A 25,945-nucleotide genomic window follows, 5' to 3' on the forward strand; every position below is an offset into this window, starting at 1 on the left:
AGGATTTAAACTTTTTTTTCCTTGACTCCAAATCTAGCACTTTTCCTACTGTAGTAGGCTACTGCTACTAAAATCAGAAACACTTTGTTCTTTTCAGGTCATATGTAGAATACTGTGTTCAGCTCTGGATATCACATTTTAAGAGGGGCATTGACAAGCTACAGGGTGACCAAGGTGGTGAAGAGTCCTCAAACCATTTTTAATATGTGTGTATTGTTTCTGTGTATGTGTATGTATACACATACACACAACACAAACATATATGTTATCAGTTGAAGGAAATGGGGATGTTTAACCTGAAGAAGAGAAGCCTAGGAGAAGACTCAAAGGTGGTCTTAAATAACATATTCACATGGGGATTTGAATATCAGAGTTCATGGGAAAGACCACAGACGTCATAGAGTATGAATTGTTCATTTTATAGTTGAAACAGACACAGGAAGGTTGACTTGCTTCCAAGATCACATAGGAATTAAGGCCAGAACCAATATTTTCTGATTCCAAATCCAGGGTTCTTTCTACTAGAAATATTAATGAATGAACCCATAACATTTCCTGACACGTTGAAAAATCAGATTCCATTCTTAGCTCAACTAGCCACTAGCTCTTGGGGAAAGGAAGACAGGAACAAGTATTTATATAGTTTCTATGCTAAGGGCTTTACAAATAGTATCTCATTGGATCCTTACAATAACGCTGTGAGGTAGATGTTGTTAGAAGGAAACCGGGGCAGGCAGAGGTTAAATGACTAATCCAGTGTCACACAGCTGGTAAGTGTCTCTGGCTGGATTTGAACTCAGGTCTTCTGATTCCAGGCCCAGTACTCTATCCAATGTACCGCCTAGGTGCCTTTTGCAAAGCAGAGTACCTTTAAATGAAATCTAGAGAACAATAACATTTTGTGGGCATGCTGCCTGAATAGGATCTACGTCTTTAGGAAATAACATAGGTTTTACCATTTTATAAGAACTATTACCTTGAGTCACAACCATTGGAGAAAGTACTCCCATGTTTCCATGACCATGATCAAAGCCAGTAGCTTGGCCCATAGTTGTGTTCCACTGTGATCAGCTAACAGTGATAATATGCTAAACAGGAGGGAACCAGACTCAAAAGCTCCTTCATGAAAGAGACTTTCATCTTAGTATCATTAGTGCTTATAAGACAGTGTCATGCACATGGGAGGCATTTAGTAAATGTTGGCTGAATGGAATTGCATCTAATTCAAGTATTTTGGAGCTAATTCTCATAAATGATGGCTATCTAGTATAACCAGACCAAGCTCTTAGACACTTTCTTTTACCACATATGGGTATTCCCAGACTAATGGAACCCCACTAGAAATTCATACTTTCTTAGGTACATAGAAAATTAGACACATATCCTGCACTAGAAGCTCAGTCATGAAGCACTTACTAAGTGCCTTTTCTGTTATAGTAACCAATGTGATAGGTATTAAGTGGTACTTCAGAGTTGTTTTAATTTGCATCTCTCTTATCAATGGTGATATAGAGAATTTTTTTTCATCTGAGTGTTGATAATTCTGATTTCTCCTTCAGTTCATATCCTTTGACTGTGAATTGGGAGTGGTTCTTATTTTTATAAATTCAGCTCAATTCTCTATATATCTGAGAAATGAGGCCTTTATCAGAGAAACTCATTATAAAGATTTCCCCCCAGTTTCCTGCTTTCCTTCTAATTTTGGCTGCATTGGTTTTGTTTGTGGGGGAAAAACCTTTTAATTTCATTTAATCAAAATTTTCTATTTTATTTACGATAATTCTCTTAATCTCTTGTTTGGTCATAAATTCTTCCCTTATCCAGAGATCTGACAAGTAAATTTTTACATGCTCTCCTAATTTGCTTATAATTACTAACCTTTATGTCTGATTCATGTAGCCATTTTGACCTTATTTTGATATATGGTATAAGATGTTGGTCTATGCTTAATTTCTGCCAAATTGCTTTCCAGTTTTCTGAGGAACTTTTGTCAAACACTGAATTTTTAACCCCAAAGCTTGGATCTTAAAGTTTATTAAACACAGATTATTATGGTCATGTAATACTGCATATTGTATACCTAATCCTTTCCACTCATCCACTACTCTATTTCTTAGCCAGTATCAGATTTTTTTGATGGTTATTACTCTGTAATATTGTTTAAAATCTGGTAAAGTTAGGCCATCTTCCTTAACATTGCTTGATATTTTTTTTTACCCTTTGTTCTTCTAGATGAATTGTTATTTTTCTAATTCTATAGAATAAGTAAATTAATTTAGGTAGTATTGTCATTTTAAAAAATATTGGGTCAGCCTATTCATAAGTAATAACTATTTCTCCAATTGTTTAGATGTCTTCCCTTGCATAAAACGTGTTCTGTAATCATGTTCATATAGTCCCTGGGTTTGTCTTGGGAGGTAGATTCCCAAGTATTTTATATTGTCTTGGGTTATTTTAAATGGAGTTTCTTTTTCTATCTCTTCCTGCTGGGTTTTGTTGGTAATATATAGAAATGCTAGTGATTTATGTGCATTTATCCTATATACTGCAACTTTGGTGAAGTTGTTAATTGCTTCATTTAGTTTTTTAGTTGATTCTTGATGGTTCTCTAAGTATATGATTGCATCATCTGCAAAGAGGGATAGCTGCATTTCCTTGTTGCCTATTCTTATTTCTTCAATTTCTTTTCTCTTGTTTTATTGCTTATAGTCGGCATTTTAAGAACAGTTTTGAATAATAGTGGTGATAATGGGTATACTTGCTTTACCCTGATCTTATTGGGAAGGCTTCTAATTTGTCCCCATGACAGATGGTGCTTGCTTTTGATTTTAGATAGATACTACTTATCATTTTAAGGACTATTAACTTATTCTCATACTTTCTAGGGTTTTTAAGAGCAATGGGTATTGTATTTCATCAAAAGCCTTTTTTGTATCTATTGATATAATTATATGAATTTGGTTGTTTTTGTTACTGATGTGGTCAATTATGCTTATAGTTTTCCTAATATTGAATCAGCCTTGCATTCCTGATATAAATCCCATGTGGTAGGATTGAGTATGATCTTTGTGATAAAGTATTGTAATCTCCTTGCTGGTGTTTTATTTAAAAATTTTACATCAATATTCATTAGGGAAATTGGTCTGTTTTTGTTCTCCCTTGTTTAGGTTATCAAAAACATGTTTGTGTCATAGAAGGAATTTGGTAGAATTCCTTCTTTACCTATTTTCCCAAATAGTTTATATAGCAGCGGAATTAATTGTTCTTTATATGTTTGGTAGAATTCACATGTGAATTCATCGGGTCATGGTGATTTTTTTTTCTTAGGGAACTCACTGATGGCTTGTTCAATTTCCTTTTCTAAGACAGGATTAATATAGAGATAGAAAATTTCCCCTAGGTTTTGCTTTGGCTGCATCCCACAAATTTTGGTATGTTGTCTCATTGTTGTCATCTATAGTGAAATCACAGATTATTTCTATGATGTGTCCTTAACCCACTCATTCTTTAGCATTAGATTACTTTAGCAATAGGAAGGGGCTAGGTTATAAAGGTTTTTAGATACCAAAGAACTTTTGGCATATTTCATCCTATAGATAATAAGGAACTTTGTTGTTTTTCAGTTGTTCGGTTGATCAGTTGTTTCAGTGTCCAACTCTCTGTGACCCTATTTGTGGTATTACTGGCAAAGATATTAGAGTAGTTTGCTATTTCCTTCTCCAGCTAATTTTACAGATGAGGAAATGAGAAAAATAAGATTAAGTGACTTGCCCAGGGTCACACAGTTAGCAAATGCCTGAGGAAGGATTCAAATTCATGTAGATGAGTCTTGCTGACTCCAGACCAATGGATAGAGCACTGGCCCTGGAGTCAGGAGCACCTGAGTTCAAGTCCTGCCTCAGATACTTGAGACTTACTAGCTGTGTGACCCTGGGCAAGTCACTTAACCTTGATTGCCTCAAACATCAAGGGCCATCTCCAGTTGTCCTGATGTATATCTTGCCACTGGACCCAGATGGTCCAGAGAGTGAGGCTGGTGACTTTGCATAGCCCTACCTCACTAAAATCCAATTCACTATAAATCATGATATCACCCTGATATCATGGTCCTCTTCAACAATGAAGGACAAACAACAACAACATATTGTTGCCTGACTTCATGCAAAAGTCCATTTAAAATAAGTGCAGACAATATAAAATACTTGGGAGTCTACCTGACAAGTCACACACAGGAACTATATGAAAAAAATTCCAGAACTTTTTCACAAGTAAAGACAGATCTAAATAACTGGAGAAATATTAATTCCTCTTCAGTAGGCCAAGTTAATATAACAGAAATGACAATACTATCTAAATTATTTTACTTAATTAGCATCAAAACAATAAAAGTGTCAAAGAATGATTTTGTAGAGCTAGAAAAAATAATAATGAAATTCACCCAGGAGAACAAAAGGTTAAGAATATTAAGGGGGAAAAAAGAATATTAAGGGAATCAATGAAAAACAATGTGAAAAAAGGTAGCCAGCCATATCAGATTTCAAATTATATTACAAAGTAGTAATTGTCTTTGATGGCACTGGCCAAGACATTGAGTGATAGATCAGTGGAATAGTGTGGGTACACAATACACAGAAGCAAATGACCATAGTAATCCAGTATTTTATAAATCTAAACATCCTAGGTATTAGGGCAAGAACACACTACCTGACAAAGACAACTAGGAAAACTATAAAGTAGTCTGCCAGAAACTAGGCGTAGACCAATATCTCATGCCATACACCAAGATATACGTGAAACGAGTCCATGATTTGGACAGAAAGGGTGATTTTATAAGCAAATTAGGAGAACATGGAAGATCTATGGACAGAGAAGAGCTACTGACCAAACAAGAGACAAAGATCTGCACAGTGGGTAAAATGGATGATTTTTATTGCATAAAATTCAAAAAATTTTGCACAAACAAAACCAATGCAGTTAAAATTGGAAGAAAAGCAGGAAACTGGGAGGGAGGGGGAGAAATTTCCATGGCAAATTACTCTGATCCAGTTAATGAGAAATGTTGGAGTAAAGTGGGAAAATGCATACACTAATGCATTGTTGGTGGAACTATGAACTAGTCCAAACATTCTGGAAAGTAATTTGGAACTATGTCCCCAAAGCTATAAAACACTGCATACCCTTTGACCCAGGAAATTTGCTATTAGGTCTATTCTCCAAAGGGATAAAAACAAAAACAAAAGGACCTATATAGACAAAAATATTTATAGTAGCTATATTTGTAGTGTCAGGCAGGTAGGTGGTACAGTGGATAGAGTGATAGGCCTGGAGTCAGGAAGACATCTTCTTGAGTTCAAATCTGATCTCAGACACTTACTAGCTGTGTGACCTTGGATAAGTGACTTTGCCTTGTTTGCCTCAGTTTTCTCATTTGTAAAATGAGCTGAAGAAGGAAATGGCAAACCACTCCAGTATCTTTACCAAGAAAATCCCAAATAGGGTTACAAAGAGTGGGACATGACTGTAAATGACTGAAGAACATTTGTCAAAGAATTAGAGAATGAGTGGATGCCTATCAAACAGGGAATAGCTGAACTAGGTATGGTATATGAATGTGATAGAACCCTATTGTGCTATAAGAAATGATGAAGAGGGGGGCAGCTAGGTGGCACAGTGGATAAAGCACTGGCCTTGGATTCAGGAGGGCCTGAGTTTAAATCTGGCCTCAGACATTTGACACTTACTAGCTGTGTTACCCTGGGCAAGTCACTTAACCCTCATTGCCCTGCCAAAAAAAAAAAAAGAAAAGAAAGAAAGAAAGAAAAGGAAAAAGGAAAAAAAGACATGATGAAGGGAATGGCTTCAGAAAAACCTGTGTAACGATTGGAATGATGCCACCTGCTGGATACTTACTGTAGAAGAGTTCTGCCCATGAAGGGAAGGTCTTTGAGGGCAAGACCAGGAGTCAGGAAGTGACGCGGACTAGTGGGAGGAGGAAGGAAGAGACTGGCGCTCAGTCTCGGGCTCTTTCCTTTGGACTCTGGTGGAGAGCGGAGCTAGAAATGTGCTCTCCCTTTAATAGCTAGGAATTTAGGCCTTTTTCTCTCTCTTTACCAAATTCTTATTCTCCTTAATAAATGCTTAAAAGTCTAACTCTTGCTAAAGCTTATAATTTATTGGCGACCACTCATTAGATATTTTAGACAGTTTAGCTAGAATTTTAGCCCTTAACAGATGGCTGACCACGAAGAGGAAAGCTAACCCTCAGTCTTCTGATCTTCTGGTTGGGTAAGAAATTTCCCCTCCCTCTCCCTTTAACTGCTAAGTACTGTCTTACTGGCTGTGTTTTCCTTTAAATTTTTTCGAATGGACCTTTTAAACTCCCTAATTACCCTATTTTTGATTTTAGTCTGTTTAACCAGACAAATGGGAGATAAGATCATGTTAATGCTTTGTTTTTGTGGACTTTCTATTTTTCTTTTTATTTTTGTTAAAAGAGCCAGCAACTTACTCACACAAGGAAATATCTCTCCCTCTCCCAACCATGCTTTTTCAGAGAAACCTGAAGAGATTCCCGCAGCTTTTCCCAGTTCTAACAGTAATTGTTGCTTTAATTTTGCTTTAATGTTGCTTTAATCTGTTAAGGGCTAAAATTCTAGCTAAACTGTCTAAAATATCTAATGAGTGGTCGCCAATAAATTATAAGCTTTAGCAAGAGTTAGACTTTTAAGCATTTATTAAGGAGAATAAGAATTTGGTAAAGAGAGAGAAAAAGGCCTAAATTCCTAGCTATTAAAGGGAGAGCACATTTCTAGCTCCGCTCTCCACCAGAGTCCAAAGGAAAGAGCCCGAGACTGAGCGCCAGTCTCTTCCTTCCTCCTCCCACTAGTCCGCGTCACTTCCTGACTCCTGGTCTTGCCCTCAAAGACCTTCCCTTCATGGGCAGAACTCTTCTACAGTAAGTATCCAGCAGGTGGCATCATTCCAATCGTTACACCTGGAAAACCTGAAAACTGATACAACATGAGATGAGCAGAACCAAAAGAAAAATTTACATAGTAACAACAAAATTGTAAAGATAAACAACTTTTCACAAGTGAAAGACTTATTAACTTCATAGTTCTTAAAGTATTACAATAAAAATTCTATTCACCTTCAGAGAGAGAACTGATGTACTCAGTGTATAGACTAAAGTGAATGTTTTCTCTTTCTCTTCTTCCTTCCTTTCTTCTATTTTCTTTTTTTCTTTTTTGTCAGAATATGGCTAATTTGGAAATTTGTTTTGAATGACTTCATATATTTGTGAAGGATTTTATATTTCTTGCCTTCCTGATGGATAGGGCCAAGTTGGGAAGGGAAGGGAAGGAATCTGGAACTGAAAATAAAATTGAATGCAAAAAATTGTAACTGTAGTATTTACCTCATGATATTTGGTGACACTTTTAAAACCTTAAAAGCCCTATAAAATGTCAGCTGTTGCTCATTTTTTTGTTTTTGTTTTTGGTTGGAGCTATTCTTGAATCAGCTATTCCAAAGACTCTTGAGTTCATGTTTCTGAGCTCTCTCCATGGGGATCTGAGGGGAGATGGTGGTTAGGGTGGTGGATTTAGTTTGAATTGCTGAGCACATGCTGCCTCTTCCTGTATCTTCCATAGGGTTCCTTGTTATTTCAGCTAGATTGGTCTGCTTGTCTTGTGAAAGGCAGTTGCTTAGCAGTGGTTTCAGGAGGGCTGGCCCCTTCTCTACATGAGTTGTTGGTCCAAATGATACTTGTGAGAACTAGACTAGTAGCAGGACTGGTAGCATAAGAGCCGCTTTGGCTCTGAGGGCTCTTGCACTTATCTGCCTGCTGGTGGTAAATAGTTATCACTCATTGTTGGTGATGATAAGGAAGGTGGGCCTCTTCCACAACAATTTCTCCCCTGATGATGGCTTCAAGGGTTGGACTAGAAGATATAAGCTTAAAGGGCATTACTATTCCCAAGGCTTTTGGGTTCAGAGTCCTAGGCCTGAAGGTGCCATTACTATATTGTAGCTCATCTGATGTTTGATAGCTGACCTCATAATAATAGGTCACTTAGGGGCAGCTAGGTGGTGCAGTAGATAAAGCACCGGCCCTGGATTCAGGAGTACCTGAGTTCAAATCTGGCCTCAGATACTTAATATTTGCTAATGTGTGACCCTGGGCAAGTCACTTAACCCCCACTGCCCCACTAAATAAATAAACAATAAAATAATAGGTCACTTAATATAATAAAAATAACAATTCTACCTAAATTAATATACTCAGTGCCATACCAATCAGATTACTTAAAATTATTTTATAGAGCTAGAAAAAATAATAACAAAATTCATCTGGAAGAAAAAAAAGGTCAAGAATATCAAGGGAACTAATGAAAAAAAATGCACAGGAAGGTGGGCTAACCATACCAAATCTAAAGCTATACTATAAAGCGGCAGTCATCAAAACTATCTGGTACTGGCTAAGAAATAGAGTGTTGAATCAATGGAATAGGTTAGGCACAGGAGACACACTAGTGTACTAGTGTGAGAAAATAATGGGATTTTGGCAGATACTCAAAGGCTCACCTGGAGATTAATCTAAACTGACTGAATTAAGTGAGAGTGATTGACTTTGCTGATTAGCCTACTTCAAGTTAATTAGATTGTAACCACACCTGGCTTGCCCTTAAGACGATATTGTTCTCAGAAGCTAAGGACTTTGAACTAAACTCAAGACCACCTTCAAGTCCAGTAAACTAATGGATTTGGATGATGCCTACCAATCAGCTTGAAGCAGTGTGAGGACCACCTCTGCTCTGGATCTATAAAAAGCTTCCACACTCAGTTTGGGGGCAGTTCATGGTTGAATCAGGTTTGTGTGGGAGGACTTGAGGAAGAACCCAATCAGGCTGGAACTCTAGGCTAGATAGGCCTTTTCTTAACTTTCTGAATTCCACGTAAATACCAGGTATGCTTTAATAAATGTTTAATGCCCAAAGACTGGTGCTAAAGCTTCTAGTTTAAGGCAACCACACATTAGATTTTTTAGACATCACAGTTAGATTTTAAACATCACACTAGTAAGTAACTATAGTAATCTACTGCTTGAGAAACCCAAAGACTTCAGTTTCTGGGATAGGAACTCACTATTTGACAAAAAACTTCTGGAAAAACTGGAAGATAGCATGACAGAAACTAGGCATAGACCAACAACTTACATAGTATGCCAAAATAAAGTCAAAATGGGTACATGATTTAGATATAAAGAGTGATAGCATAGGTAAATGAGGAGAGGAAGGAATAGTTTACCTCTCAGATCTATGGAGAGTAGAAAACTTTATGACCAAATAAGAGATAGAGAATATTATGAAATGCAAAATGGATGATTTTGATTACATTAAATTAAAAAGGTGTTGTACAAACAGAAGCAATGTAGCTAAGATTAGATGAAAAGCAGAAAGTTGGGAAACAAATTTTACAGCCAATATTTCTGATAGAGGGCTCATTTTTAAACTATATAGACAACTAAATCAAATTTATAAGAATATAAGTTATTCCCCAATTTAGAAATGGCCAAAGAATATGAACAGGCAATTTTCAGATGAAAAATAAAATCTATCTATTGCCACATGAAAAAATGCTCAAAATCACTATTGATTAGAAAAATGTAAATTAAGACAACTCTGAGGTATCACCTCACACCAGCAATTCACAGTTGTGAACTGATCCAACCATTCTGGAGAGCAATTTGGAACTATGCCCAAAGGGCTATGGGGCAATGCATACCCTTTGACCCAGTAATACCACTGCTAGGTCTGTATCCCAAAGAGATAATAAAAAAGGAAAAAGGACCCACATGTACAAACATATTTCTAGCAGCTCTCTTTGTGGTGACAAAGAACTGGAAATTGAGGGGATGCCTATCAATTGGGGAATGACTGAATAAGTTGTAGTATATGAATGTAATGGAATACTATTGTGCTATAAGAAATGATGAGCAGGCATATTTTAGAAAAACCTGGAAAGACTTAAGGAGATTGATCCTGAGTGAAGTGAGCAGAACCAGGAAAATTGTAAACAGTAACAGCAGGGGCAGCTAGGTGGCGCAGTGGATAGAGCACCGGCCCTGGAGTCAGGAGTACCTGAGTTCAAATCCGGCCTCAGACATTTAACACTTACTAGCTGTGTGACCCTGGGCAAGTCGCTTAACCCCAATTGCCTCACTAAAAAAACCAAAAAAACCAAAAACAAACAAACCAAAAAAAACCAGTAACAGCAACATTGTGAGATGATCCAAGACAATTCCAAAAGACTCATGATGGAAAATGCTATCCACGTGCAGAAAAAAGAACTGTGAAATCTGAATGTAGATTGAACTGCATTGTTTCTAATTTTTAAAAAAATTTCTTCAGGTTTTTCCCTTTTGTTCTGATTCTTCTTTCATATGACTAATGTGGAAATATTTTTGATGCAATTGTACATATACAACTTATATCAGATTTCTTTCTGTCTTGGGGAAGGAGGAGGGAAGGGAGTGAGGGAGAAAAATTTGAAACTGAAAATCCTATAAAAACAAATATTGAAAACTATCTTTACATGTAACTGCAATAATACTATTAAGACTGGAAAAAATAATAACAGCTCACCTCTTGACTCTCACAAACTATGTTTTCTATATACAAGAACAACCTCTATGTCTAGCCAATCCTTTCCCTGACCCCATCAGTTGTACAGGTCCAGGAGGAATAATACTACATAGACTAAAAGACATAAGGACCTCTGTGCAAAGGGTGACAAAGTGCTCTGATGGACATTTGAAGAGCAACAAATTAGCTCAGAGCTGGTAACACAGTATGTACGTATACTTCTTCAAAGAAAGCCAGTGGAAGTCACTAGTCATGGCTGACCAGTGGAGAGAATGAAAAAAATGAAAGGTGTTTTCTAGTCTGTGTAGCTATGCCTGGCTGGACATAGCAGTATATTAAAATAGAGAACTTTTAAAAGTGGAAAAAGTAAAACTGCAAGGATATCAATAGTATAATAGGGGATAAGTGGGTATGCCAAGGACAGTGCCAAAGTTTATTACAGACTTAAACTGTGTAGGGGCAGGTCACTTAACATAACATGACAAGAAGAATTCTTCTGTCTTTGGAGAAGTTCTGTGACTTTTATATACTGGTAAGCTAAATGAAGAAGGGTTGCCTCTCTTTCTACAGATACCAGATTACCAACATATTTACCTTCTTCTTCTGATATAAGAACTGCTGGTATTGGGGATTCCACATTGGATTTCCCCGTATTAGTAGCTGAGTCTTCAATCCTCTTCTACAGACCTTATCTGAATTGGTTTGGCTTCAGAACAGCACCGGCTAAAGAGAGAGCCGCTGTGGTACAAGAAAAGATTTGACCTTGACATATACTCATTTGATACTTACCAGTAACAGTAAACAGGGAATGAAGTAGTTGAAGAGATCCCATATCAGGGCAGACAACCAGAAAATAACTGCATATACACCAGTCACAAACTGAATGTGCTTCACTTTATTTACTCTCTCATTTACTGTCTGGACAGAAAAAGTACTGGCCAGTGCAGACAGGCCAAAAGATAGACTAAAGGCAACTTCATGTCCATTAGTAGTACTGCAAGAGATGGGACAAGGAGTAACATTAGTTCATATGGATAATAGGAAAAATTCCCAAAGCTGCAATTTTTAAAGTATCGTTGTGAAAATTTCTAAGTCCCAATGTTAGACAAAGAAAAAGCAAAGTCTCCAAGCCAAAGAAAATATGTTTATTGAGAGAGGGATCCTGTCTCACAATAAAACTGGTCTCAGGTCTAGGACCCAAAGACCTCAAGTCTTAGGAAGGAGGGATATTTATACCCATATAGTCCTCAAGATTAAAGTGGTATGAATGCAGTTAGTTATTTCTGTAATAAGAAAATATATAGTTGTGTCCTCTCATCTATTGGTCCTCCATATAATCATTGCTAGGTAAAGTAATTCAGAATTTGCAGACTTGCAATGTCATATCTCACATTGTGGCAGTAGAAAACCCATCTATGGATTTAGAAGGGGACATTTGTGGCAAAGTATTATACATTTACTGCACTCTTAGGCCATTTGATGAACCTTGAATGCCTTAATCAGGGTTTTGCTTTACAACTTATTTTACCAGTTCTGAGCAACCCCAGAATAGCTATTTTGGGAATCTGACCTTTATCCTGATTGGTCCATCCTAACCACAAACTTTTATAGGAGGATGTTTTAATGTATGAAAGAACATACTCATTCAAGCATTTACAATCTGTCTTAATTCATTATCATCTATAAGGAATAACTTAAATCATAAAGATAAGTAATGGGAAAAAATCTCATTCACATTATACATAGAAATAACACAGATGTGAAGGTCCCCAACCCCAGGAGAAGAGTAGTTACATACTCGAGAAAAATATCTTTTGCAGTAGTGAAGACACTGCTAGGCTGAGGCTTGTTGGTAACCACAATAGAAGCATTAGGACCAGCAAGCAGCTTAAATAGGATATTGTCCAAAATTGCCATGGCTATTCCGGGGGAATGATATGCCTGGTTGTTGAAAAGAACAATTGCATTCAGCTTGCCATTAATGACTTTCAGGGAAAGTGCAACAATACAGTGTTCAATACAGCTTTTGCTTTCAATCAGGAAATCTTCTAATTCACCTAAGATGGAAAAGCATGATATGTAAGTCAGGTGATACCAACTGTAGAGCCCTTATCATGGGTTACATTAAAAATGACAGATACAACATTGGTCCTCAGTGGGCTTATAACATAAACATTCCTTCATCAGTGACAGAGCTAGTAATTTAAGGCTACACAAGATTAATAACAATAACAAGAAAAAAGATAACTATATTTATTTATATAATTCTTTAAGGTTTTCAAAGAACTTTACAAATATTATCTCATTTAATCCTTATGACAACCCCAGAAGGTCGGTACTCTTATTATTTGCATCTTACAGATGAGGGGACTGAGGCAGACAGGTTGTGACTTGCCCAGTATTTGAGGCTATCTAGCCATTTCAGATTTAACACCAAGATATATTCACAAGTTGTTGTTTTTTTCTGTATGTAAAATGAGAATTAAGACGACAATGCCAATAAATCAGTCAGCAGGAGCAGCTAGGTGGTGAAGTGGATAGAGCACCAGCCCTGGAGTCAGGAAGACCTGAGTTCAAATCCAGCCTCAGACACTTAAAACGTACTAGCTGTGTGACCCTAGGCAAGTCACTTAACCCCAATTGCCTAAAAAAAAAATCACAGTCAGCATTTAGTGACACCTCCAAACTTTAGTAACAACAGAGAACCAACTGGCTTTTTCTCATTGTCCTGTGAAGATCTATAACCTGCTTTTAGTGGTTATTCCCACTGTGGTACTGGTCCTTTCTCTAATGAAATGGAAATGTAGGACAGATTTTTATTAAACAATTTGAATAATTTCTCAGTCTCTGACAACACTTACCATTGAGGAAACAAGGTGACCTAAAAGTCAGACATCTTGACCAAGGGCATATGGTAACTATTATCCCCCTTAACATGACACATTATACTTGAAATTTTGGTAATTCAAAACATTTACATCTAAGACAAAGCATTGTACAGTAAGTCTGTTGCCTTCAAGTTCAATTTTTTATTATCTTGATATGTCCCATATTGCCCCCAAACTGGCCCTGAATTTTTTTTTTTTTTGCGGGGCAATGGGGGTTAAGTGACTTGCCCAGGGTCACACAGCTAGTAAGTGTCAAGTGTCTGAGGCCGGATTTGAACTCAGGTACTCCTGAATCCAGGGTCAGTGCTTTATCCACTGTGCCACCTAGCCGCCCCCGAATTTCTTTTTCAATTTCACAAGTATCACATATAATTATACAAATACTGCATATACAGAAGTATTATATCTAAGCAGGTTAATTTATTAAAATTTAGCATGTCTATTCTGTTGTCAAAATATTCTACTTTAAAATTTTTTTTAATTTTAATGAACTCACTAATCTGCTTCAAATTATGTATCTGTTTCTTTCAGTTATGAGGCTCTGTTCTCAAGCCCTTTTTCTTTACTCACTTCCTAACACCATAACAAGGATACAATTATATAACTTGGTCTAAATCTTTTCTTTTTCAAAAAAGTTCAGGAGTAAAAAAGATAACTTTTCTAAGAATATCTACCTTTAAAAATATCTGTGACAAAACAAAATTTGCCAAGAAATTAGGAATCACCCTAAATAGACAATAATGGCAACTATAACTATTTAAAATTATTATATTGCATGTTATCAGAAGGAAGGGCCAAAGGAAGGGGAAGTATATGAAAACTTGGTTAACTGTTCCCTAATTTGGAAGGAATTATCACAGGGATTGCAGGTCTTAGAACAAAGGAAAACTGCATGAGATCAACAGAATATAGTCAGGGGTAAGGTTCTTTTACTAGAATAAAAAAAAAAACCCAAGTCTTCAAATAATCAGCAAGGCAAACTGGTTACAGAGGTTCTTAAATTTGTGTGTGTGTCATGGATCACTTTGCAGATGGTGAAGCCTATGGACCCCTACTCAGAATAATATCTTTAAATGTATAAAATAAAAATACAGAATTAGAAAGGAAAACAGTTATATTGAAACATGATTATCAAACCAAACAAGTTCATGAACCCTAGGTTAAGAAGTCTTAGGGATTTCTTACACCAAAAGCTAGCTTTTAAGAAAAAGCTTTTGATAGTCTGAGAGTCAGGGTGATGTTTTTTTTTGTTTGTTTGTTTTTTTTTTTTTTTTAGTGAGGCAATTGGGGTTAAGCGACTTGCCCAGGGTCACACAGCTAGTAAGTGTTAAGTGTCTGAGGCCGGATTTTGAACTCAGGTCCTCCTGAATCCAGGGCCGGTGCTCTATCCACTGCGCCACCTAGCTGCCCCCAGGGTGATGTTTTTCAAAGCCTTGGTGAGACAGATGAGATAAAATTACTTTTTGGAAAAAAAAAAAAAGAGAGACAACTAAGATTTAGTTAAGCAGCAATTGACAGAGAAGATAGTGGTTATGATGTTATTCCTATTTCCTTTGAATTTGCTACTATTACTTAGGTTTATCTATCTCCTTAGAGTTAATTAGTCTTTATGACTGTTTTAACAAATAATTGATTTTGTGGAAGGAACAAAATATATAACAGGAAGGATACTATATTAGGATCTGGGATACCAGCATTCTGATTTCACCTTGCTGTGTGAGCTCTAGTTAAATTATGCTTATGTATGTTCCTGTGCCTTTAAAAAGGAAGAAGTGGCCTGTGCATTGCTTTTTTGGTAGATCCTTTAGTCTCTTATCATGAAGGATCTCTGTGATATAGAGACGTTCCAACAGTGAAGAGTACATCCTTTCCCAGCCTTCTTATATGATTCTTATCCAGGCTCACTCACAGTGCCTCCATAGAAGATCCACTTCATGGGCTAAAGGCCTTGTCCTTTTTTTTTTTAAACATTTTGTGGGAACCAATGTGGCATTCAAATTAACCATCATTTTTATATCATTCTCACTTTATAATTGGCCCATTTTCTTTTCCAATCATAGAGGTAGCATGGCATAGAATGTTGGACTTGGAGTCGGAGACTTGGGTTCAAATTTTACCTTTGACGCAGAGCTGTGTGACCATTGACAACTCACTTAAATCCTGTTAACCTCACTTTCTTCAACAGTAAAATGGGATAATTATTAATAATAACCTCTATGCAGATGACTTGTCTGTCCTAATGTTTCTCTTGACCTCCAGTCTCCCATCTCCAATTGCCTACTGGATATCTCATAGACATCTTAAATTCAATATGTCCAAAACTTAACTAATGATCTTTCCCCTAAAATTCTTCACTCATACTAACTTCACCATTCTGTCAAAAGTATCACCATCCTCCAAGTCACCTATGTTCATAACCTAGGTGTCTACCTTGACTTCTCATTTTCTCTCACCCCTTTCAAAATCCTCTAGTTCCAATCAATTGCCAAGTCCTGTCAATTTTACCTTTGAAACATTTTTCCTTCTTTCCTTATCATTTCATGCCTGGATTATCACAATGGCCTGCTGGTTGGTTTCCCTGCTTCAAATCCAGTTCATCCTCCATTCAGGTATCAAAATGATCTTCCTAAAGCATAGATCTGACTGTGTAAAGCTTTTTCCTGCCCCACCTCCCAGATCCATTCAATAAACTCTAGTGGTTCTCCATAAAACCCTCTCTTTGGCTTTTAAAGCTCTTTGTACCTGGGACCTTCCTACTTTTCCAGTCTTCTTACACTTTACTCCTTCTCCACACACTCTGTGATCCAGTGACATTGGTCTCCTTGCTGTTTTGGTAGTTGCTGAAGTCTTCATTTTTTATAATAATATCATTTGTGATTTTGTTTAAATATACATGTATTTCTCTTGGAGCTAATTTGAAAACTGATCCTTCAATGCATTCAAAATTGTGTCCCCTATAGGGTATACTGGGTTTTACAGCTAAAGGGAAATGGTCCCAGAAACCTAGTTGTGGTCAGTCTTCTTCCATGGGAGTTCACACAGGGCGAGGATGCCACCTGTCCCCACAATCATCAATTTGAGATGACTGGCTCAAGCTAAGTGTCAGGGGTCTCTACAGAAGACAATAGGCTACCAATAGTGGAGTGGAAGGGGCCGAACAATTGGGAAAGAAGCCAGAGACAAACTGCCATGAATGCGGGTGGGGTTGAGACCGAATAGGAAAAAAAAAGACTGAATGACAAAAACACTAGACATAAACTTAAATCTCAAGCAAGCAAACCAGTTGGATAAATCATACATACAGAAGCCAAAAATGATATTTTTCCCTCAAAGCAATAAAACATTGAATAAGTGAACAGCAAAGTTGTAATCAATCAATTAATTGTAGCACTGTTTCTGGTTTTTACGTGGGATGGAATTAGGGTCAAATTGATCGTGAGTTGTCCCAAAAGAATTACAAGAATCAGTGACTCAGTTTCCCAAGTTTTATTGCAATACTGTGGGTGACCACAGGGAGAGAACCAGAATAGTGGAAAGGTATCTCTCCAATAGGGAAAGAAAAGATAGTTATATTTATAGTATGGATAAATTGATTATCAGTCTCATTATAATAATCTACACCTTGGGGAGGTACAGGGGAGGGCCTATCCTAATTTGGAGTTCCTGGGGTCCTAAGCCAACCCCTGAGGCAGGTACCTTTTTCTGTGGAGGTGTGTTTTGGGGGTTCACATGTCATAAGGTGAATTTGGGGACAAATTTGGCCTTTTCTGCGCATGTCTCTTTCTAATTCCCATGCTTAGTTTCAAAATATCTTCATTTATCATTTCTTTCTAGTCTGAGTTTCTATAGCTTGCCATTTTTTCATTGTTATGGTCTAAGGTCTTCATGGCTTCTCTTCCTCTGTTCCTGTTATGGGTACTGATTACTGTGTGTAACAGAACCTAGCATCCTGACTTGTAAGTTATCCATTAACTGGGGTCTGACTTCCTTTTAGGGCTCATGCTTGGATCTTAAGTTTTTCTGTTAACCCCCTTTTTTCCTCCTATATCAGTTTCACTCTCCCAACACCCATGCACCCTGGTAGGTCAGGTCCCCAGAGGATGATTGAATTATCACCCTCCTGAGACCCAGCCTTGCCAGGATGAGTGGGAGTTTGGAAGATGGGCTCATAGAAAGTGATATACAATCAATTTAAAAGCACTCTGAACTAAGTGCTAGAGAAAAAAACAATAATAAGAAACAGACCTATCCTCAAGGAGTTTACATTCTCATGAGGAAGACAAATATATGTGGAAATAGGGACATACAAGTTACATACAGTAAAGGAATTGCCTTGACTTCTCTGTACTCTTGACTCCCAAAACAGAATAATAAGATTTTATTTTAGAAAAAAATTAAATAACTATAGATTCACAAAAAATTCAAGTCAAATTACATATATGCATGTGTATATATGTATATGTATATAGATGTGTGTGTGTGTGTGTGTGTGTGTGTATGTATGTATGTGTATTCCCTAGCCATTGGATCTATGACTCCAGAATGAATTGATCCTGAGTCAGTTTATTGAGCCTTCGGTCTTACTGCTTCAATAAAATATACTTAGAAAGCAGGAGATTAATATCCTTCCTGTATTTACGGTCACTCAGGTTATATTATATACGATTCTGTACTTGGGAGACCTTGGATAGCTGAAGGTTCGTGAAACACAGTCTTTCACTCTGGTGATAACCGATATCTTAACCCATACAGTCAGTCATTGGCATATGGTAGGTGGCTGAAAGTTGGAGGAGTGCTTGTAGTTAAATTGTTTCTAGTTAGTATTGGGGAAAAAGGCCAAGAAAGTTGTACTTCTTTTTCCATGTTTGTATACTCCTGCACATCGAGGCACCCCCACACCTTTCCGGCCCCAACCCTCCAGAGTCCAACGTCTTTTCAAGTGGTATGGTGTGGTGTGGCAGAGAGAGCACTGAGTTTGGAGTCAAAGGAAGAATTTAAATCCCTAGTACTCTTGCTTGCTACCTGGGTAACTCTGCTAATCACTTAATCACTCTAAACATTAGTTTCTGATTCCCTTATGGCTCTAAATGCTATAAATTCATGATATAGACAGTTGCTCACACCATCAGGAAGTAATCACATGATTCTTACCTGTCACTAACTTGAGCTGTTGTCCTCTACTCTCTAGAATAATATTCAAGTATTTTGAGGCCTCATTAATCAGAAATGTGTTTCCAGAGACAGAGAAAGGGACAATGGTTTTGCCATATTCACTTAATTCCAATTTCAAGGCTGGGCTATTTTGAGGAATTAAAGAATGAAAGCTACTGATCAATAAGGAACTGAATACCAGAGGTGCCAAAATGTGTACCAATGTCATCTTCCAGTTGCGCCAACAGTACATAGCTCTTTTGTTGAACATGGCACGGAATTGCTGACAGTAGAGCTTACACTAGAACAAGGAAAGAGATACACAGTATTACAATGGTCTCAGACTTAAGTAAGCCATTCAACTTGAAATCCTTTTCAGCTTGAGCCTGTCAGTCACCTAATCAATAAACATTTATTAAGTACCTACTATGTGCCAGACACTGTGCTAAGTCTTGGGAATATAAATACAAGAAAGTCTCTTCCCTCAAGGAGTTTACAATATAAGAGTGAAGACAACAAACAAAAGACAGAAAAGGAAGAGGCAGAAAAGTATCTAGCATAGGGACATGTAACTGGGGTTTTTAGGTTTCTTGAATACCATTCTATTGTGCTTATTGGCTTCCATCTATTACATATGTAATCTGTTCCACACATCAATTTTTCTATTTTTAAAGTAATAAATTTGTTTTTTTGTGGGGGGAATGAGGGTAAAGTAACTTGCCTAGGGTCACACAGTTAGTGTCAAGTATCTGAGCTGGATTTGAACTCAGGCCTTCCTGAATCCAGGGCCAGTGCTTTACCCACTGTGCCACCTAGCTGCTCTAATAAATTCTTTTAATGATTGTAACATTGTAGTTCAGTTTGAGATCTGGTACTGGTTGATTTTGCTCAACAAATACCAGCTCTCAACTGTTCAACTCCAAAAATGGGAACCTTTTTCTTCATTATTGTTCCTAAGATTCTTTACCTTTTGGTCTTCTACTTGGGTTTTTGTTATTATTTTTTCTAGCTCTATAAAATATTCCTTTGGGAGCATGGTACATAATTGAATTAGTAAAATAATTTGGGTAATACTGTCATTTTTTTCATATTGGTCCATCCCTCCTATGAGCAGTTAATGTACCTCTAATTATTTAGTTTTGTCTTTTATTTTTGGAAAGAGTGTTTTATAGTTAGTTTTATATAGTTCCTCACACTCCTAAATGTTTAATAGTTTTTGTAATTATTTTGAATGGAATTTATCTCTTTTTTTACCTTGTCATTCTGGGTTTTGTTTTACACATACACACACAGAGATCATACATACATGTATGCATAGGTCTATACAAACACGAATGTATATATACATATATATGTATATATGTATGAATGCTGATGGTTTTTATAGATTTATGTCATATACTACAACTTTGCTTAAGTAATCAGTTATTGCAATTTTTAATTGACTCTTTGGGGTTCTTTAAATACAACATAATATTGTTTGCCAAAAGTAATAATTATTTCCTCTTTACCTATGCTTGTTCCCTCAGTTTTTTTATTCTTGTCTTACTGTTATAATTAGCATTTATAGCAGTATGTTAAATAATTGTGGTAGTAATGGGCAGCCTTATCTCTGTTCTTACTGGAGAGGCACCTAGATTTTTTCCATTACATAAAATGGTTTCTCTTAGATGTTGATAAAGGCTAGTTAACATGTTAAAGGAAAGTCAGTTTTCTTCACTTATCTCTAGAGATTTTAATAGAAATAAGCTTTTTATTTTATCAAAAGCTTTTTTAGAATCTATTGATATAATCATATATTTTATTCATATTGTTAACATGACATTTTACTTATAGTCTTCCTTATGTTGAATCAAGCTAACATTTCTAGTATAATACCTGACTTTAAAGAAAACAAAACAATTTACTTAAATTTTTTGCATCAATGTTCATTGGGGATGTTGGTCTAAAATTTTCTTTTTCTTGTCTCCCCTTAGTTTAATGATCATTTCTGCAAACAGTTTCTATAGTATTGGAATTAACTATTCTTTGTGAATGTTTGATAGAATTCATTTGTATATCTTTTTCTTTGGGAATTAATATATCACTTGTTAAATTTCCTTTTCTGATACTGGGTTTTAAAAATAGTCTATTACTCCTTTTGTTAAACTGAGTAGTTTATATTTTTAAAAATATTTGTTGGGGCACAGCCAAGATGGCAGAGGAAAGGCAGTAAACACTCAGAGCTCCTGACACAATTACTCCCAAAAGCTCCAAACACAGACAACTTCTGGAGCAGCAGAACACACAAAAAGATGGGCTGATATTATTTTCCAGCCAAAGACAGCTTAGAAGTTCGGCAGGAGGGAGCTGCTGTGCTGGGCTGGGAGTAGAGTCCAACTCCGAGACTGCCCAACACAGATCTGGCCCCAGGCAGGCTGCACCAGAGAAATTTACCCCTGAGCCTCCCAATAAGCTGCGGTGCTGGTGTCTTCTGGAACTAAGCTCATGGTCTGAATAACTGGCCAGGGGGGAGACTACAGGGGTGTCTGTGGGAGTTAAGGGGGAATTCAGTTGTCCTACACCAGCAGGGGACCAGGAAGAACTCTTAAGCAGCTAAGGCCCAGGTTGGGGAAGGGCACAGGATCATCAGAACTAACAACCACAGAAAAAAAAAAAAAGTTGGTTGCTTGGCTAATTAGCAAGTTGGCCTGGGGTTATTTACAGACCAGAGCATAGCCCACGCAAGGGAAGAACCTGCCCCTCCTTAAATTGTACCACCTGGGACCCCCTGAAGTGATGGAACAGTATAGCCTGGAAGCAGTGCCCCACTTTAAAAAGGAGCTAAAAGTCAAGTAAAAGATGGGCAAAGATGAGCAGTCTGAGAAAGGTAAGGACCATAGAAAGTTTCTTTAGTGACAAGGAAGATCAAGGTGCACCCTAAGAAGAGGATAGCAACATCAAGGGCTCTTACATCCAAAATTTCCAAGAAAATATAAATTGGTCTCAGGCCATAGAGGCACACAAAAAAGACTTTGAAGATAAAATAAGTGAGGTAGAGGAAAAAATGGAAAAAGAAATGAGAGTGATGCAGGGAAGTCATGAGAAAAAAGTCACCAGCTTGAAAAGCCAAATGGACAAGGAAATACAAAAGCTCTCTGAAGAAAATAATTGCCTAAGAATTAGGATTGAACAAATAGAAGCCAGTGACTTTATGAGAAACCAAGACACAATAAAGCAAATCCAAATGAATAAAATAATAGAGGGCAAGGTGAAGTATCTCCTTGGAAAAACTTCTGATCTGGAAAATAGATCCAGGAGAGATAATTTGAAAATTATTGGTCTACCTGAAAACCATGATCAAGGAAAGAGCTTAGATATCATCTTCCAAGAAATTGTCAGGGAAAATTGCCTTGATATTCTAGAAGCAGAAAGTAAAATAGAAATTGAAAGAATCCACTGATCACCTCCTGAAAGAGATCCCAAAAGGAAAACTCCCAGGAATATTATAGCCAAATTCCAGAGCTCCCAGGTCAAGGAGAAAATATTGCAAGCTGCCAAAAAGAAAGAATTCAGGTACTGTGGAGCCCCAGTCAGGATAGCACAAGATCTAGAAGCTTCTACATTAAAGGACCAGAGGGAATGGAATATGATATTTCAGAGGGCAAAGGAACTGGGACAACAGCCAAAAATCACATACCCAGCAAAACTCATCATAATCTTTCAGAGGAAATAATGGGACTTCAATGAAAAAGAAGACTTTCAAGTATTAGTGATGAAAAGACCTGAACTGAAAAGAAAATTTGACTTTCAAATGCAAGACACTAGAGAAACATAAAAAGGTAAACAGGAAAAAGGAATCATGAGAGATGTTAAAAGGTTAAACTGTTTACATTCCTAAATGCAAAGATGATATGTCTAAATCATAAGAGCCTTCTCAGTATTAGGGCAGATGATAGAAATAAATTTATACACAGGGCACAGGTGGGAATTGATTAGGAAGGGATGATATCTATAAAGCATTTGTTTTTTGTTTATCTTTTTTTTTTGTGTGTGGAGTGGTTGAGATTGGTGAGTGTCTTGTGTCTGAGGCCACATTTGGGCTCAGGTTCTCCTGGGTCCAGGGTAGGTGCTTTGTCTACTGTATCACCTAGCTTCCCCATGATGACAGCTTTAGGGTAAAATTGAGGGGCGGGGGGAGAGGAATGCACTGGGGGAGGGGAAAGGGGAGAAGTAGAATGGGGTGAAATCTCACATGAAAGAAGCAGGAAAGGGTTTATGGAGTGGGGGGAGAGATCGGGTAGGATTAGGGAAGTGAATGAGTCTTATATTCATTAGAATTAGCTTAAAGACCTTAATCTCATGACTACTCATGTATAACTTATATTGAATTGCTTGAATTCTCAGGGGTGGGGCAGGGAGGGAGGGAAGAAGAGAAGTTGGAATACAAAGTTTAAAAAAATTGATGTCAAAATTTGTTTTTACATGTAATTTGGAATATAAAAGCTGATTTGAACTATAAATAAATGAGTAAATAAAAATATTTGTACATTTCCTTCAACTTATGTGTTTATAGTTCTATCAGCTGTGATTCTAAAATTCATTGCACATATAACCTTTAGGACACATACCAAAGATTCCTGTAATGACCTAATATAAAGGGGTAAAAATGGGGGAAGAAATCTAGACCTATGATTTCATAAATGTGGGGATCTCCAAGTGCAGAAACTACCAATAGAAACTAGTAATTTCTGTAACACAGTGTGAGCTGTCATGGGCCTTAGTAAATTTTAATTGTTGATAAAGAGAGTATGTGTCAAATAAGACTTGAATTCAATTCTTCCTGAGTCCAAGGTTGGTCTTTTATTCTGCCTCCAAAATTATTCTTAGTGCTATATAATCCCTCTTTCCATGAGTACAAGTTCCATAAATCAGTCTTTTGATTTTATCCAGGAGCCCCATGGAGGTTTATTTCACTACAGAGTGAATCCATAGACACAGAGATGATCTATTAGATTGTTATTGTTTTCAATGCTCCATATGTTGATTAATTATAGCAGGGCTTGGTCAACTTTGGTTGAACTGACAAATAAATCTAGGAGGTGGGAAGGACAGAGATGAAATGACAAAGCCTAAAGCAGAGGTAACTGACCCTGAAGAATAAGAGTAATGGTTCATAATCTTTGCAAGAGATGTCCCTGGTAGTATTTATCATGGTATATCCAATATAGATGTCTAGGTATAACTAGGTTTGCATCAAGGAGATAATGGACAGTACCTTAAATATGGCTGGACCTTCCATTGCTGACATCTCCAAATATTCTAGACTTCAAAACATAGCTCTTGTGCCATAACCAAACCTAGCAGGCTTTCTGTCCCAAGAAAAGCACTCACCCCAGTGTTGAACGTAAGAGAGAGATCCTGTACATTTCTGGCAATGAAAGTGTTAGAATGACTCTTCCAAAGATGATCACGGCTAATAGTTGATTTTTTCCCCATTGGTTCCTCTTTCTGGTTCCACGAAGAAGAAAGTTGGATGGCTTGGAAATTCATTTTGGAATCCACCAGTTTCCCAACCCTGTACCAAAAAGTATTTCATTACAATTCCAGCTAAAAATATTTGCCTTTTAGGAATATTAATCAATATGAAACACTTGAGGTTCCTCAGCATGATTACTGAGTAGGAGGAGGGAGCACAGTAGACATAAAAAGGAATCCCCCTGAGGTAGCCAATAAAAATAGTATCACCAATATCTTAGCATTTCTGCAAGCTACATTAGCAACAAGCTCTGAGGTCAATGGCATAAAAAAGGCTACACATTCAAGAGATGCTGTGACAGAAAGCAGAGAATATTGGGGTCTTGCTCAAATGACAAGGTTCAAATGATTACGTATCTTTTCTTTTCAATCTCCATTAAATGAGACGACCCTTTTGGTGAAAATGCTTAATAATTATTTTCTTTACACTGGAAAGAATTGGTCATGTGGGCAGATACACTTGTACCACCAACCTCAGAGGGTTGTTAAGAGGGTAAAAAAAGAAATTATGTAAGGAACTTTTTTACCTTATAAGAGCCTGGAACACACCTTCATGTGCTCATATTGCCTTTCATTCATCATTTTCATTCCTTTCTTATTCTTCATGGCTAAACTTATCTGAACTGTTTGTTTTTAATATGTGTGTTCTTACTATCCACTTCCTGTTTTCTATTCTTCGTCCTTACCATTCATTCGTTCATTCACTCACATACTCAAGAGTCAACAAGCATACATTATGAATCCGGTATATGCAAAGCTCAGTGCCAATCTCTGGGGATACAAAAACAAAAATTAAAGATCCCGATCTTAAAGAACTTATATTCTACTGGGGAGAAAATATACATAGAGATAAATAAATACTAAATACACACTCAAATATACGTGTGTCTTTCCCTCTAGAGACATTTATGTACATACACATACATATATTTATGTATACATGTTCATAAGTATGTTTATGCATACACACATGTATAAAATAAAGCATTTTCATGGAAGCAGACACTAATGACTGAGATAATTAGCTAAGGTCCTGTGTGTGACAAAACACTTGAGCCAAGCCTTGAAGGAAAGAAGGGAATCTAAAAGAGGAAGAAAGGAAGAAGTATGTTCTAGGCATAGGGTAACCTGTGCAAAGGCATGGTGATAGTAAGATGTCATGCAAGGAGAAGGAAGATTTAGTTAGTTTGGCTGAGATGTAGAACACACAAGAAATAGCTCCATATTATACCACTTTTCTTCAAGGTCACTATCTGTCTTCTCCTGCCTTTTCTTTGTTCTTATTCTCATTTATTCCTGGGAATGGATCTGTGTAGTTGGAGTATCACTGAAGTAAAAGTTAGAATTGCATTTAAGCACTGATTCTTTTTGTTTGTTTGTTTGTTTTTGTTTTTGCGGGGCTGTGGAGGTTAAGTGACTTGCCCAGGGTCACACAGCTAGTGTCAAGTGTCTGAGGCTGGATTTGAACTCAGGTACTCCTGAATCCAGGGCCAGTGCTTTATCCACTGTGCCACCTAGCTGCCCCTAGCACTGATTCTTTTTATCAATAATTCAGTAACCTTAGGTAAAGTATAGTATCTGTCTTTGTCTCACTTTTCTCATTTGTTCAGTGAAGGATAGGGATATTTCAAGAATCAAAAGAAATGATGGAAGTAAAAACACAGTTTGATCACTAATGGAATTTATTATCACTAATAAGAAAATAATATATTAGGTAAAGAGCAAAAAGAGTATGCAAAAAAG

The 25,945-nt window shown here is 37.0% G+C and overlaps 1 protein-coding gene across 1 annotated transcript in view; it reads right to left on the bottom strand.

The window, feature by feature from the left end:
- LOC122751459 (phospholipid-transporting ATPase ABCA3-like) overlaps positions 1-25,945 on the bottom strand; it is a 211,829-nt gene that overhangs the window by 61,992 nt on the left and 123,892 nt on the right. The window contains 4 exon segments of the mRNA XM_043998522.1: positions 11,436-11,640; positions 12,445-12,703; positions 18,686-18,986; positions 24,059-24,242. Of these exon segments, the coding sequence (XP_043854457.1) occupies positions 11,436-11,640; positions 12,445-12,703; positions 18,686-18,986; positions 24,059-24,242 (949 nt within the window).

This window comes from Dromiciops gliroides, chromosome 1 (assembly GCF_019393635.1).
Source record: "Dromiciops gliroides isolate mDroGli1 chromosome 1, mDroGli1.pri, whole genome shotgun sequence".
NCBI classification, from domain to species: Eukaryota; Metazoa; Chordata; class Mammalia; order Microbiotheria; family Microbiotheriidae; genus Dromiciops; species Dromiciops gliroides.